The following is a 16,345-nucleotide window of genomic DNA, read 5'->3' as shown; positions in this document are numbered from 1 at the left end:
AATGGATCTTCAAGAAGAAGACTGACGCTGATGGTAATGTTACTGTCTACAAAGCTCGACTTGTCGCGAAAGGTTTTCGGCAAGTTCAAGGGGTTGACTACGATGAGACCTTCTCACCCGTAGCGATGCTTAAGTCTGTCCGAATCGTGTTAGCAATTGCCGCATTTTATGATTATGAAATTTGGCAGATGGACGTCAAAACTGCATTCCTGAATGGATTTCTGGAAGAAGAGTTGTATATGATGCAACCGGAAGGTTTTGTCGATCCAATGGAAGCTAACAAAGTGTGCAAGCTCCAGCGATCCATTTATGGACTGGTGCAAGCCTCTCGGAGTTGGAATAAATGTTTTGATAGTGTGATCAAAGCATTTGGTTTTATACAGACTTTCGGAGAAGCCTGTATTTACAAGAAAGTGAGTGGGAGCTCTATGGCATTTCTGATATTATATGTGGATGACATATTGCTGATTGGAAATGATATAGAATTTCTGGATAGCATAAAGGGATACTTGAATAAGAGTTTTTCAATGAAAGACCTCGGTGAAGCTGCTTACATATTAGGCATAAAGATCTATAGAGATAGATCAAGACGCTTAATTGGACTTTCACAAAGCACATACCTTGACAAAATTTTGAAGAAGTTCAAAATGGATCAAGCAAAGAAAGGATTCTTGCCTGTGTTACAAGGTGTGAAGTTGAGTAAGACTCAATGCCCGACCACTGCAGAAGATAGAGAGAAAATGAAAGATGTTCCCTATGCTTCATCCATAGGCTCTATCATGTATGCAATGTTGTGTACTAGACCTGATGTGTGCCTTGCTATAAGCTTAGCAGGGAGGTACCAAAGTAATCCAGGAGTGGATCACTGGACAGCGGTCAAGAACATCCTGAAATACCTGAAAAGGACTAAGGATATGTTTCTCGTATATGGAGGTGACAAAGAGCTCACCGTAAAAGGTTACGTTGATGCAAGCTTTGACACTGATCCGGACGATTCTAAATCACAAACCGGATACGTGTTTACATTAAACGGTGGAGCTGTCAGTTGGTGCAGTTCTAAACAAAGCGTCATAGCAGGATCTACATGTGAAGCGGAGTACATAGCTGCTTCGGAAGCAGCGAACGAAGGAGTCTGGATGGAGTTCATATCCGATCTAGGTGTCATACCTAGTGCATTGGGTCCAATGAAAATCTTTTGTGACAATACTGGTGCAATTGCCTTGGCAAAGGAATCCAGATTTCACAAAAGGACCAAGCATATCAAGAGACGCTTCAACTCCATCCAGGATCTAGTCCAGCTGGGAGACATAGAGATTTGCAAGATACATACGGATCTGAATGTTGCAGACCCGTTGACTAAGCCTCTTCCACGAGCAAAACATGATCAGCACCAAGGCTCCATGGGTGTTAGAATCATTACAGTGTAATCTAGATTATTGACTCTAGTGCAAGTGGGAGACTGAAGGAAATATGCCCTAGAGGAAATAATAAAGTTATTATTTATTTCCTTATAATCATGATAAATGTTTATTATTCATGCTAGAATTGTATTAACCGGAAACATAATACATGTGTGAATACATAGACAAACAAAGTGTCACTAGTATGCCTCTACTTGACTAGCTCGTTAATCAAAGATGGTTATGTTTCCTAACCATGAACAATGAGTTGTTATTTGATTAGCGAGGTCACATCATTAGTTGAATGATCTGATTGACATGACCCATTCCATTAGCTTAGCACCCGATCGTTTAGTATGTTGCTATTGCTTTCTTCATGACTTATACATGTTCCTATAACTATGAGATTATGCAACTCCCGTTTACCGGAGGAACACTTTGGGTACTACCAAACGTCACAACGTAACTGGGTGATTATAAAGGAGTACTATAGGTGTCTCCAATGGTACATGTTGGGTTGGCGTATTTCGAGATTAGGTTTTGTCACTCCGATTGTCGGAGAGGTATCTCTGGGCCCTCTCGGTAATGCACATCACTTAAGCCTTGCAAGCATTGCAACTAAATGAGTTAGTTGCAGGATGATGTATTACAGAACGAGTAAAGAGACTTGCCGGTAACGAGATTGAACTAGGTATAGGAATACCGACGATCGAATCTCGGGCAAGTAACATACCGATGACAAAGGGAACAATGTATGTTGTTATGCGGTCTGACCGATAAAGATCTTCGTAGAATATGTAGGAGCCAATATGGGCATCCAGGTCCCGCTATTGGTTATTGACCGGAGACGTGTCTCGGTCATGTCTACATTGTTCTCGAACCCGTAGGGTCCGCACGCTTAAGGTTACGATGACAGTTATATTATGAGTTTATGCATTTTGATGTACCGAAGGTTGTTCGGAGTCCCGGATGTGATCACGGACATGACGAGGAGTCTCGAAATGGTCGAAACGTAAAGATTGATATATTGGAAGCCTATGTTTGGATATCGGAAGTGTTCCAGGTGAAATCGGGATTTTACCGGAATACCGGGAGGGTTACCGGAACCCCCCGGGAGCTAAATGGGCCATAGTGGGCCTTAGTGGAAAAGAGAAGGGGCTGCCCTAGATGGGCTACGCGCCTCCACCTTCCCCTAGTCCTATTAGGACTAGGAGAGGTGGCCGGCCCCCTCCTCCTCTTTTCCCCCTCCGCGAATCATATTCCAACTAGGATTGGGGGGGGGGGAATCCTACTCCCAGAGGGAGTAGGACTCTCCTGGCGCGCCAAGCTTGGCCAGCCAGCCTCCCCCCCTCTAGTCCTTTATATACTAAGGTAGAGGGCACCCTAGAACACACAAGTTGATCCACGTGATCTATTCCTTAGCCGTGTGCGGTGCCCCAGCCACCATATTCCTTGATAATACTGTAGCGGAGTTTAGGCGAAGCCCTGCTGCTGTAGTACATCAAGATCGTCACCATGCCGTCGTGCTGACAGAACTCTTCCCCGACACTTTGCTGGATCGGAGTCCGGGGATCGTCATCGAGCTGAACGTGTGCTCGAACTCGGAGGTGCCGTAGTTTCGGTGCTTGATCGGTTGGATCATGAAGACGTACGACTACTTCCTCTACGTTGCGTCAACGCTTCCGCAGTCGGTCTGCGTGGGTACGTAGACAACACTCTCCCCTCTCGTTGCTATGCATCACATGATCTTGCGTGTGCGTAGGAAATTTTTTGAAATTACTACGAAACCCAACAATCACGTCTTGACCATATCACATCACAACATGCCCTGCAAAAACAAGTTAGACATCTTCTACTTTGTTGTTGCAAGTTTTACGTGGCTGCTACGGGCTTCTAGCAAGAACCGTTCTTACCTACGCATCAAAACCACAATGATTTTTCGTCAAGTGTGCTGTTTTAACCTTCAACAAGGACCGGCCGTAGTCAAATTCGATTCAACTAAAGTTGGAGAAACAGTCACCCGCCAGCCACCTATGTGCAAAGCACGTCGGTAGAACCGGTCTCATGAACGTGGTCATGTAATGTTGGTCCGGAACGCTTGATCCAACAATACCGCAGAATCTAAATAAGATGTTGGTGGTAATAAGTATGACTATTATCGCCCACAACTCTTTGTCTTCTACTCGTGCATATCATCTATGCATAAACCTGGCTCTGATACCACTGTTGGAAAACGTATCATGCAATTTCAAAAAAAATCCTATGATCACGCAAGATCTATCTAGGAGATGCATAACAATGAGAGGGGGAGAGTGTGTCCATGTACCCTCGTAGACCGAAAGCAGAAGCGTTAGGTTAACGCGGTTGATGTAGTCGAACGTCTTCAGGATCCAACCGATCTTAGTACGAAACGTACGGCACCTCCGAGTTCAGCACACGTTTAGCTCGATGACGTCCCTCGAACTCTTGATCCAGTAGAGGGTTGAGGGAGAGTTCCGTCAATACGACGGCGTGGTGAGGTGATGGTGATGTGATCCGCGCAGGGCTTCGCCTAAGCACTACGACGCTATGACCGGAGGAGTAAACTGTGGAGGGGGGCACCGCACATGGCTAAGATACAATTGATGTGCCTTTAGGGTGCCCCCTCCCCGTATATAAAGGAGGGGAGGAGGAGGAGGCTGGTCAGGAGGGGGCACGCCAAGGGGGAGTCCTACTAGGACTCCCAGTCTTAGTAGGATTCCCCCTTCCTATTCCGGAGTGGGAAAGGGGGAAAGGAGAGGGAGAGGGAAAGGGGGGGTTCCGCCCTCTCCCCAAGTCCAATTCGGACTGCCATGGGGGGAAGCCACCCCTTGCGACCCTCCTCTCTCTCCACTAAGGCCCATCTAGGCCCAATACTTTCTCCGGGGGTTCCGATAACCTCCCGGTACTCCGTTAAATACCCGAATCACTCGGAACCATTCCGATGTCCGAATACTACCTTCCAATATACGAATATTTTCCTCTTGACCATTTCGAGACTCCTCGCCATGTCCGTGATCTCATCCGGGAGTCCGAAGAAACTTAGGTCACCAAAACACATAACTCATAATACAAATAGGCATCGAACGTTAAGCGTGCGTACCTTATGGGTTTGAGAACTATGTAGACATGACCAAGACACATCTCCGGTCAATAACCAATAGCAGAACCTGGATGGTCATATTGGTTCCTACATATTCTATGAAGATCTTTATCGGTCAAACCGCAATAGCAACATACATTATTCCCTTTGTCATCGGTATGTTACTTGCCCGAGATTCGATCGTCGGTATCATCATACATAGTTCAATCTTGTTACCGGCAAGTCTTTTTACTCGTTCCGTAATACATCATCCCGCAACTAACTCATTAGTCACATTGCTTGCAAGGCTTATAGTGATGTGTATTACCGAGAGGGCCCGGAGATACCTCTCCTATACTCGCAGTGACAAATCCTAATCTCAATCTATGCCAACCCAACAAACACCTTCGGAGATACCTGTAGAGCATCTTTACAATCACCCAGTTACATTGTGACGTTTGATAGCACACAAGGTGTTCCTCTGGTATTCGGGAGTTGCATAATCTCATAGTCAGAGGAATATGTATAAGTCATGAAGAAACCAATAACAATAAAACTTAACGATCATTATGCTAAGCTAACGGATGGGTATTGTCCATCACATCATTCTCTAATGATGTGATCCCGTTTCATCAAATGACAACACATGTCTATGGTCAGGAAACTTAACCATCTTTGATTAACGAGCTAGTCAAGTAGAGGCATAATAGGGACACTCTGTTTTGCCTATGTATTCACACATGTACTAAGTTTCCGGTTAATACAATTCTAGCATGAATAATAAACATTTATCATGATATAAGAAAATATGGATAACAACTTTATTATTGCCTCTAGGGCATATTTACTTCACTCTAGGGAGTGAGCGTTTGGCCCTGCTCCGCCGGCTCTGGGAGCAGAGTTGAGGAGTGGAGAGAGTCTCAACACGCTCTAAATGGTCACCGGCTCCCATTCCCCGTGTCCGGCCATGAGCCTTGAGAACTGAAGCTTCATCATCTCTAGTTCTGCCTCAACGCTTTCCAGCTCCGCCTTCGTAACCTCCGCCTCCAGAGGCCTGGGAAGTAAAGTTGTCTGCCTCCAGATTGCCTCCAAGCGACTAATCGGCCTATGATGTTGAGCCCACCAAGCTTGGCGTCAACGGGAGGGGGGAGCGGTGGCCTTCCTAGGACAAGAGCGACAGTGACCTACCGTGCACTACTCTTCCTCGCTGTCGACGCTGCCCGCGGACGTGCCCGCTTTGTGGTTGTCGTGGTGGGTCGCGGACTCGGCGATGTCCTCCTCCTCGTCGTCGATCTCGTCAAACACTGCCTCACCCGTGTCGTCGCTCTCCTTGTAGGCGACCGCCACCTACTGGCCGTACCGCCAGCGGGCGAGGCGAATCTTGTGGGCGGAGTGGTAGGACTCGAGAAACGTCTCCTTCTCCGCCAGGTCCGCGTCCGGCGCGACAGCCCTGTCGGCAGCGAGCTGCTCCTCCGCCTACACGTGCTCCAATAGGAGGTGGTTGTTGTAAGTGGCATCGGCCTACGCCTCCTGGAACTGCTCCTCCTGCACCATGTCCATGTAATGGGCACGGGCCTTGCCGATGGTCATGGTGCAATGCACCATGAGGGTGCCACAAAGGAGGGTGACGCCGGTTCCTCGTTGACATCGTCCTCCATTTGGTCGTCGTCGTCCTCCGGCTGCCTGCCGGCCAGCCAACCGACAGCGATGGCGGCCTTCTCCTTCTTTTGGTCCAACGTCAGCCCGTCGTAGAGAGCTTTAGCGGGGGAGAATCCATGGTGAAAGTGGTGCGGAGAGGGACCAGAGGTGTATGACTGTGACGCCCTCGATTCAATCGTACACTAATCATACACGCAAATGTGTACGATCAAGATCAAGGACTCACAGGAAGATATCACAACACAACTCTAGACACAAATTAAAATAACACAAGCTTTATATTACAAGCCAGGGGCCTCGAGGGCTCGAATACATAAGCTCGAATACACAAGAGTCAGCGGAAGCAACAATATCTGAGTACAGACATGAGTTAGACAAGTATGCCTTAAGAAGGCTAGCACAAAAGCAACAACGATTGAAAAGGCAAGGCCTCCTGCCTGGGAGCCTCCTAACTACTCCTAGTCATCTGCGGTCTTCACGTAGTAGTACGCATCCTCCGAGTAGTAGTAGTCATCAATGGCGTCGTCTGGCTCCTGGGATCCGTCATCTGGTCGCAACAATCGGGTATGGGGGAAAAAGAAGTAGCAAAGCAACCGTGAGTACTCATCCAAAGTACTCGCAAGACTTACGTCAGATCTAAACTAAGTATGCATCTGTATCAAAGGAATGGGTTGTATCTGTGGACTAAACGGCAGAATGCCAGAAGGGAAGGGGAAAGCCTAGCCTATCGAAGACTAGCATCTTCTGGAAACCACCATCTTGCAGCAACAGGAGGGAGTAGAGTAGCATAAAGTAAAGTAGCAGTAATGTTATCAACCTCGGCCAGAGATCCTTTCTTGACTGCCTGCGAGAAAGCAATCCCAGAGCCATACTATCCAGTTATCATCACAATCCAATTCTCATCACCATCCAGTTCTCATCACAAGTATCCAGTTCTAGTTGTATCGATCGGGATACAACTCCAAGTGTCAGTTACCGTAGGACAGGCTATCGATAGATGTTTTCTTCCCTGCAGGGGTGCACCAACTTAACCACCACGCTCGATTAACTCCGGCCGGACACACTTTCCTGGGTCATGCCCGGCCTCGGCCAAACAATACGCCGCAACCCGACCTAGGCTTAATAGAGAGGTCAGCACGCCGGACTAAACCTATGCCCCAGGGGTCATGGGCCATCTCCCCGGGAACTCCTGCACGTTGCGTGGGCGGCCGGTGAGCAGACCTAGCTACCTCCTTCAAAAAGGTAAGTGCTTACCAGGCGCGCACCGCTCAGTCGTTGACGTCTATTAAGCTTCGGTTGATGTATACGACGCAGAACGCCCATACTATGCCCACGTGATGGTTAGTGCTATCAGGCCAGAGGCCCCTCGGATCAAATATCAAAATCGTAGTGGATTAGGAACGCGTGGTAACGAGCAGAGACTCACGATCGATGTGACCCCGTCGCCCCGTCTCGAGTACTTGCGGCAAGGGCTAAGAATGCCCGGCCACGCCTCGTATGTATCTCGCGGGCACCTTCCAGGTCAACCCGACTCCACATCACTCGCTATTAAGCTCGTGCGGGTACCCCTCAGGGTCAACCCGTCTTTAGTAACATGGTTCAGTGTAAAGTCATAGTAACCATAGTAACTGTGTGCCTAACACCAAAGGGAAAACCCAAGGAATCATCCCCGGTGAATTCCACTCGATGTTGTCATCAAGGTGAACGTAAGAGGATCCACCCTCGAGGTTCACGTTTGATGGGTTGCACGACAGAGTCGTAACGGAAGTGGTTAAGGAGGAAATCACCCTCGATGACCTCGACCGTATAGCTACACTACGGAGATCTCATCAGGAGTGATGTAAGAGGTTCCACCCTCGGCACTCGATGGTAACTCTGCAGAGTCGTACAACTAGGGGGTGATGTGCGGTGTCGGGGCCTGGACGTCGATCACGTTGATCGAGTCATCGAACATAAAGCGAGGCAACTGGGACAAGGTGGGGTCACTGATGGATCTCTAACCAACCTATACTAAGCAGTTTAGAATAAGCAGGTAAGGTATGAAAGCAGGTAACAAAAACAGGCTATGCATCAGAGTAGGATCATACATAAAGCAATAGCAGTTCTAATGCAAGCATGAGAGGGAAAGAAATGGGCGATATCGGAATGCTCAAGGGGGGTTTGCTTGCCTGGTTGCTCTGGCAAGGAGGGGGGTCGTCATCGACGTAGTCGATCACAAGGGCAGCATCGGTCTCGGGGCCTAGCGGAGAGAAGAGGGGGAAGAAACAGTAAATACAGAGCAAACAATGCATCACAAGGCATAACATGGCAATACGCAGCGCTAGGAGTGTACTAACGTAGTGCTGCACGATACAGGTGAAGGGGGGACTCAACCGGGAATGTTTTCCTGGTTCCGGACCTGTGTCAGACAGATGACCGGAGAGGGAATATTCCATGTTCAGATAGTTAGAGGCATATGACAAGTAAACGAATCGCGTATTCGGATTCGTCTCATCGTTCTGAGCAACTTTCATGTAGAAAACATTTTCATCCGAGTTACGGTTTATTTTATATGATTTTTCAAAGAATTTAGACATTTCTGGCATTTATTTTATTATCTAATTCAACATTATCCAGAATAGTAGTGGATGACGTCAGCATGACGTAGAGGTGATGTCAGCAGTCAACAGGACGGTTGACTGGGGTCAAACCTGACCTGTGGGTCCAGTGGGACCCACATGCCAGCCTCACAGTAGTTTAATTAGGTTTTAATTAAACTATTTAGGATTAATTAAGGGTGGGTCCTACTGGTCAGTGAGTGATTAGAGATTTAAGTAGCTAATTAATTAATTTACAGATTTAGTTATTTATAAGAATCATTTTAACAGGCGGGGCCCACATGTCATGGAAACAGGGCCAGCCAAGCCAGCGTTGACTGGGTCAACTGGGCCAGGTGGGACCCAGGGTCAGTGGCTGAGCCATGGGGCCCGCGGCGCCACGTCGGCGTCGAGGCAGTTCGGCCACCGGAGTGCGCCGGCGAGGCCGAACGGCGGCGAAAACTCCGGCGAGCCCGGATCTCGCGTACGGGTGGCCATCTGCCGCGTTTTCGGGTGCATTGGAAAGCTGGCGGTGGGCCGCATCGGATGGCGGCAGTAGCGAGGCTGGGGACGCCGCGTAGCTACAGCGGCAAGCACAACGGCGCACGGCCGAAATCGGTCGCGAGAGGAAAACGGCGAAGCGGGCGCGTTCAAACTAAACGGCTAGGCCAGACGGCATTTGCACGCGCGGTCGAGCACGATGAGCAGCTGCGCATGACCATTTGGTCGCCGGACGGCTGCCGGCGATGAGGTTGCGCGGTGGCGAGCTCGGGCGAGTCGAGATCGGGCACTAGCGGTCGAAAGCGACGGCGATGAAAAGGGTGGGAGGAAGGCGGAGCTCACTGTGAGAGCGTAGGGTCTGGGCAGCTGGCGCGGGGAGAACCGGTGGAGCAGGTCGACGGCGAGGTCGCGCGGTGGTCGTAGATGAGGAAGAGGAAGAATGCAACAGCGGTGGCGCTCCTGGTCCCGATCCAGTGTCGAGGAAGAAGAGGCGGACCATGACGGAGCTCCCGGACTTGTCGGAGCGGCGAACGGTGGTCGGTGGCCGCGGGATCGACGACGGCACGTCGGCGACCGCGCTCGGGCGAAGACAGAGAGGGAGAGGGCGAAGCGGCGCGAGGGGAGGGGAGGGCAAGTGGGGGCTAGGGTTCGCCTGGGTGGTCGCGGGGTCGGCCTTTATGCTCCAGAGGAGCCGGCAGATGGTCGGCACGCGGCCAGGGAATGGCCATGGCAGCCAGATGCCTCCCACGAGCCCCTGCCTCCTGTAGCGAGGTGGGAGAAGCCCAGGTTGGGTTGGGCCAAGTGCACTGTGCACTTAGGCCCAATCCCCAACAGTAGTCTAGGCCTTTTTTCTATTTTATCTCTGTTTTATTTCCAGAGATAGTTTTGCAATAATTTGAGCCATCAAACGACTTCGTAAAAATGTAAAACTTGGTCACATAAATACTATGGTATATTCCACATTGCCACAGAAAGTTAAGGAAATTTTGGAATCCTTTGGCATTTTTCATAAATGAATTTGGGCATTTATAGTGTTGTTTTGGCACTGATTTAAATGCTTTGTCCCACTTTGACTTGATGGTGATGTTGTTTTCCTTAACAACAAGTTGTTTTGGAATATTTTCTAGATGGCGAACATTTTTCCAGCATCTTTTGTGCAACTTCAAATTTCACTTTGAATTTGAATTGAGTTCACAGAAGGATTGTGAAATGAGATATTTAACCACTGTGATTAATCAATGCAAATGATGATAACTTTGCATGATCATAAGGGATTACTGTGGTGTGATACTGGGGATGTTACAATGACTGCGACTATGGCCGGGGAACCGGTTTTTATAGCAATGGTGGGCGACAGAGCGGCGCGGGCGACGCTTTCTCCGTCGGCGCGCCATTTCAGTGCTGACGCGAGTGAACGGTCGCGTCCGCTTTGGCCGGGCATGAATGCGAGCGCTGACCGAAAACACGCGGGAGAGGAGAGGCGTTTTTGGTGTGCCAGAGTGGTCAGAAGAGGGTGTGGGATCGGTCCGGATTCCCGGAAAGCCTCACGTTTGTCTCCAATTTGCAGGAGAAATCACATCCAGACCGTGCTGCGGACCGATACATGCCCACGTTTGATGGCTTCGTTGTCTGGACAGCGTGGCCCGAATGCATGCGGGAGGTTTGCGGGTCGACGTTGGAGAAGCCCTAAGCATAACTAATTCAATGTTTTTTTAGGCAAATTACGTGTTGCGAACATGGCAATTCTTCTTAGGAAGCATAACAAATTTGAGCACAATAATTAAACATGTCAAGATTTGTCATGATTGTTAAAGGGAATTGTGAGGCTCGCGACCCGTAATTTGCTAGTATAAAAAACGTTTGATTTATCATGTTTAAAAGTCTGACATCACATTTATAGGACTGTCCAAAGAACAGAAATGAAAAAGGCGCGTCTCGGTCGGCGCAGGGGGGCGAGCAATCATTCGACCCGTCGACCGGTCACGACAAGTCCAGGCCTATCGCCCGTCCGGATGCGGCCTGTCCCAGGTCGCGCCCAACACCGGAGGTGGCCAGACGTGGCCAGCTAACGAGTGGCGGCAGTCGTTCAGCAAATGTAAAATGTGTACGGCATCGAGCTCGATCGACGGACGGACGGCCCGCTGGTAGTGCTATTGCTGTGGTTCGCGGATGGCTACGTGAGTACACGCGCGCGGTCGGTGGCGAAGCTAGCGCGCCTGGACGTGTCGCCGTGGGCATGCCGGCTTCAAGAAGGAAGATATCTCGAGTCCATGGTTCGGTCGACCTTTCGCCACGAGATGCGCACCTCGTGTGGAATACTCCCTGGAACGCAAACGAGAGGCATACCTGGTGTACAATAGTGGTACAAGAACGGGATCGCTGTTTTGGCTCAGAGAAGCATATGTTTCTGGATGACCAGTAAATTTTAAATAAATAGTAAATAAATTTTTAAAAGTTCTGAATGTTTACACTTTATTTTATTTTATTTTTCACCGACAAAGCACTGCTATTTTGTTAAAATTTGTTTACTATTTGTTTTGAATATTCATCCGCCTAGGGTAAAAAAGACAAAATGAAAGCTACATTAAAAATACACTGATTCACAATAGTAAGATCCCAATTATATTTTCTTCATTAAAAATACCACAGATGTCTATACTTCAGACTTCACATGAGTAGAATTGTCGACCAAGTTTGATACACCAAAATTTTAGAATTTTTAAAATTTTCCTAGTATTTTTTAAAATTTACTAATTTTCACATAGATGCACATGAAATCATGTTAAAGCAGCTGTTAGTAATATGAATTTAAGGGAGTACATGAACCTATACTAAACATACAATAGAGGGTAAAGATGTGAGTGGGTGGAGCACCTATGAGCTCCAGTGCAATTGGGTTAGAGCGGCACATTATATTACCCGGAACACGAGAGAAGCAGCTGCCATCTCACCGTGTTACTCCACCACAAGTCATATTAACACATGGGCAGCCACACGTCAGCATAAGATTGAGCTGACTTCAGCAATCATGATCACTTCGGCAGAACCAGAACTTGCAATTTTAAAGTACACCCATGAAAATTGCTGCGAAATTAAACATACAGAAGATAGTACTACAGAAAATTGAGTCTGTCGAGCAAACTGTTAGAACACGAATTGCCTTGCTGCGTTGTGGCAGGCTTTGGATACATAACATGAATGATTTGGAACAACAGTAGTGGTAGACTAAAAGACAACCGTGTCAAGCATGGTACCTAGGGTCTGAACTATGTTCGACGACATCAGATTTGAGACATGCTCTTCTAGATGCTTCTTCGCATCTTGCCGTCCCACATTAGCTATCGCTAATTTCTCAGGGGACAACTCATCCTCCTCTTGCACTGCCTTGTTGTACTTGATGGCTAGGCTCAGCATTTCCTGCACGTAAAAACACGGCCAGAATCTAAGAAACAGCATCGACTTTCACCCTGCATTATATTAACAAAAAGGATCGTCCAGTGGAAGTAGAAAGTTGAATGCTACACACCTGAACAGTCTGCTCATTGGTTTCTGAATGTGCGTCAAATTTCTTCAGAATTAATCCATCAGTCCATTTCTTTTTGTGAAGGTTAAGCAGCATCTTCTCCTCGAGCTCATTTTTGCGGTAATTTATTGCAATAGAGTAGTAGTGTCTATTGAGCCCATGAATAAGAGCCTGGGAGTAAACAGACAGTATAAGCATTTATGAATGAACAATACAGAAATGTCTAAGCTATCATCTAATAGAATCAGCATTTTACCTGAATAGATGGCTTATTCAGGTGCCCAACATTGGATGTTGTCTGACGTGGCTCCTGCCCAAGCATCATGGTCTGAGGGTTAATGAGACGAAATGCATCGATGACCACCTTCCCCTTGACACTCTGGATGGGGTCGATCACGACGGCAACTGCCCTGGGGTTCAAAGCTTCGAAACTCTGCAGGTTCAGTATTCAACATTATAACACATATAAGCTTTATTACATGTCTGTTTGCCTCAAGGCAACAAACTCTTTTCACAAACTTATACTCCCTCCGTTCCAAATTACTTGTCGTGGTTTTAGTTCAAATTGAACTAAAACCACGACAAGTAATTTGGAACGGAGGGAGTACAAGATAGGCGAAGTATGTGTATGTGTGCACCTGTTGAGTATTGATGTCAACACCCGATAGCCAGCAACCAAAACCAGGATGAGAGTGATACCACCCTACCACCATTTCTGGCCTGTCAAAGTAATTCCAAGTATTAACTGACAAGTTTGTCAAAAAAAGAACATCCAAGGTGGCAATGATATAGCTATTGCCAACAATTTCTTCAAAAAATAATTGGGAAAATTGGGAAACAAAGGGTGCACATGATGTTCACTGCACAGCTGAGCATACATCCGTAGTACTCCATACACGGTAGTTTTTTAAAGGATAATATGTAGTAATTTCTTATCGGAACCATCAAATAGCTTGTAAGAGAACCGTAACTACAAATAGTTGAACAACCATCTTTAAAGTCCAGGCTCCGGCAAAGACCACATTAAGAGCTAGCATCAGAGCTACTTACTAGAAAGGTAACAGAACCATGGACGGTGAACCATGGACAGCGTATATGTGCTTAACTATAACACAATAAATTGATGATTAAGCGTTGCATTCCTAGAACGGGTTGCAAAATCATTTTTGGAACCAATTCAACATTTATTTCTAATAGAAAGACTGTACGGGAGACCCATACTGTATAAATGTGAGCGGCAGGATTTGAACCCTGATGGGTGGAGTTGTGAAGTCGTGCCCCCACAACTCCTCCACCACACCAAAAGGTGGTTCTCAATCAATTTGACAATTGATATTGCTAAAAAGGATATGAAATTATTCTGTTGGCAATGACACAATTCGAGATTCTGCTTGAAGCTATGTTGCTCAGAATCTATTACCGACGTCTTTAACAATATGATGTAAACAATAGTTCCAACTTGCTGGCACAGCTTTGGTTCTATAATGAAACATAGCTGAATTAGTCGAAAAGGCAAACCATAACTGGTTTTAGAGAAGATTACATGTCAAACTCATAGACCTAAGGTACACTTATCTGAACTGTAAACAAAATGAATTCGCATGTACGAAGAAATATTAAGTTTCACAAGTCAGCTGTAGGGCCACCAATATTTCTATGATAAAACACATGAAGACGTATTATCCTAACACATTCAACTGAACACAAGCTCAATTGAGAAAGAACAGAAGCATAATTCAAAACTACCACACGAGTTAAGCCATCTAATCTAAATAAAGTACTATCTGAGTTATGTAATACCCCTGACTTATCCATTCACTAGGCTCATCATCATGCCCATCATATCGTCTATGGAGATCATCATCAACGATGGATGATACATAACCAAGGGTGGAGCTTCTCTAGGGGCAGAGCCTGTTAGAAGCCCGCCAACTCCAGGAAAATTCTTAATTTACAGTTAGATGCTAAGCCAGTACAAACATGTCTTTCTCCAAAAGTGATTCAAGCATATCTTATCAGATTGGTTCACTCGATATTCGCTTCTTCTGTGTATTATGTTACACTATGTATACAATATATCCCTAGAGCTGGTAAAGTGGTAGCTATGAAAGGGCTGTGAGGAGTATAGTCCAATGGCGGATCCTCCACTGGATCACTAATGATGAAACCTTGAAATTTTCAACTAGACGATGATAATGAACTGTGCTCCAAGTAACTACATATCTTTCTAAATGCTATAGTGAAAGCATTGAACAAATGGAAGTGTGAAATCAAGCAAGGGGTAAGCAAATAAAGTACCAACAGATACAAGAAGCTTATGGGAACGGACTAGGATACCATGACGTGCATCAGGGCTGACTTTAGTCACTGACATGTGCCTAAGGGAACTATAGCAACTAAGATGTAATTAAGAAAGATATAGCAACAATATACATCAAACAATGATCCAAAATCGTCGTATATAGTACTCCCTCTGTTCACTTTTGTAAGACATTTTAGACAGCTGAAATTGAACTGTTATGGGTGTTGTCTTAAATGTCTAAAACACCTTACAAAAATGAACGGAGGGATTACTCCATATGGCCTATCTTCCACAAATTAACATCTGGAACTAATAACAAATCAACCACACAAGCCTGAACAAAAAGTATCGGCTCAGGTGCGTAAATCAATTGGCATAATAAGTTGATGAGGTCGATCCTTTTCAGCTTATCAACGAGTATGGACAAATTAAGGGCATCAAATCTGGCGCGGGAGAGGGGAAAACGACAGGGCCAACAGATCTACGATCCGGATCGGCGCCCATACCTGCCGGTCTGCTTGAGCATGTCGAGCATGTTGGTCTGGAAGACGTGGTCGACGGCCTCGACGCTGACCCCCGTCCCGCTCTGCGGCATGGCGAAGACGTCGACCACCCGGACCGTGTAGTCGTCGACGAACTCGCCGAGCATGAGGCCCATGACCTCCATCGGCACGCCGGCCCTCCCTGTAATTTCCGACCGGTTAACCCTAGCTTCGTGGAGAGGGAGAAGGGCGTAGATCGGAACCAAAAGGGAGCTAGCTTGAGGGACTAACCGTGCTTGAGCATCTTGAGGAGGGCGAGGGAGGAGATGTAGACCTGCTCGGAGGAGTCGAGCAGCGGCGAGTCCGACGGCGGCTGGCCCATCCCGCCGGCGCCGAAGATCCGCTGCAGCCGCTCCATGGCTTCTCTGGGTTGTTCGATTTGGTTCCTGAGTGAGGGGGGCGCTTGGGGAGGACGGCGTTTTTTTTTCTCGGCTTTGTCTGCTGCTTCCGTCTTCTACTGCGACCCCTGGATTTCTTTCTTCGAGCACACGAAGCTAACACCCGAGCTGGGCTTGAAGTGGGCTGGCGTGGCGAACTCTGTCTGTTGCATGGGCTGGCTGGTTTGAAGTGGGCTCCCGTGGCGAACTCTGTCTGCTGCATGGGCCGGCTGGTTTGAAGTGGGCTGCCGCGACGAACCCTGTCCGTTGCATGGGCCGGCTGGTTTAAAGTGGGCTACCGTGGCGAACTTTGTCCGTTGCATGGGACGGCTGGTTTGAAGTGGGCTGCCGTGGCGAACTCTGTC

At 47.4% G+C, this 16,345-nt stretch overlaps 1 protein-coding gene across 1 annotated transcript; it reads right to left on the bottom strand.

The window, feature by feature from the left end:
• Positions 1-12,295: 12,295 nt before the first annotated feature.
• Positions 12,296-16,082, bottom strand: LOC125543652 (26S proteasome non-ATPase regulatory subunit 14 homolog). Its single transcript, XM_048707069.1, has 6 exons — positions 15,835-16,082; positions 15,568-15,745; positions 13,398-13,479; positions 13,016-13,192; positions 12,763-12,930; positions 12,296-12,653 (listed from the first exon to the last, which is right to left on the bottom strand). The coding sequence occupies exons 1-6, from the start codon at positions 15,959-15,961 to the stop codon at positions 12,462-12,464; spliced, it is 924 nt and encodes a 307-aa protein (XP_048563026.1). The 5' UTR covers positions 15,962-16,082; the 3' UTR covers positions 12,296-12,461.
• Positions 16,083-16,345: the final 263 nt, after the last annotated feature.

This window comes from Triticum urartu, chromosome 3A (assembly GCF_056163025.1).
Source record: "Triticum urartu cultivar PI428250 chromosome 3A, HENAU_Tu73, whole genome shotgun sequence".
Classification (NCBI taxonomy): domain Eukaryota; kingdom Viridiplantae; phylum Streptophyta; class Magnoliopsida; order Poales; family Poaceae; genus Triticum; species Triticum urartu.
This window is presented reverse-complemented; position numbering and strand designations above follow the sequence as displayed.

Excerpts from the sequence above, each read along its gene's own strand:
- LOC125543652 (XM_048707069.1), bottom strand. The coding sequence starts at position 15,961 with ATGGAGCGGCTGCAGCGGATCTTCGGCGCCGGCGGGATGGGCCAGCCG. Across the intron at positions 15,746-15,834 it reads CCTCAAGATGCTCAAGCACG|GGAGGGCCGGCGTGCCGATG; the intron begins GTTAGTCCCTCA and ends CGGAAATTACAG. Across the intron at positions 12,931-13,015 it reads TGAATAAGCCATCTATTCAG|GCTCTTATTCATGGGCTCAA; the intron begins GTAAAATGCTGA and ends GTTTACTCCCAG.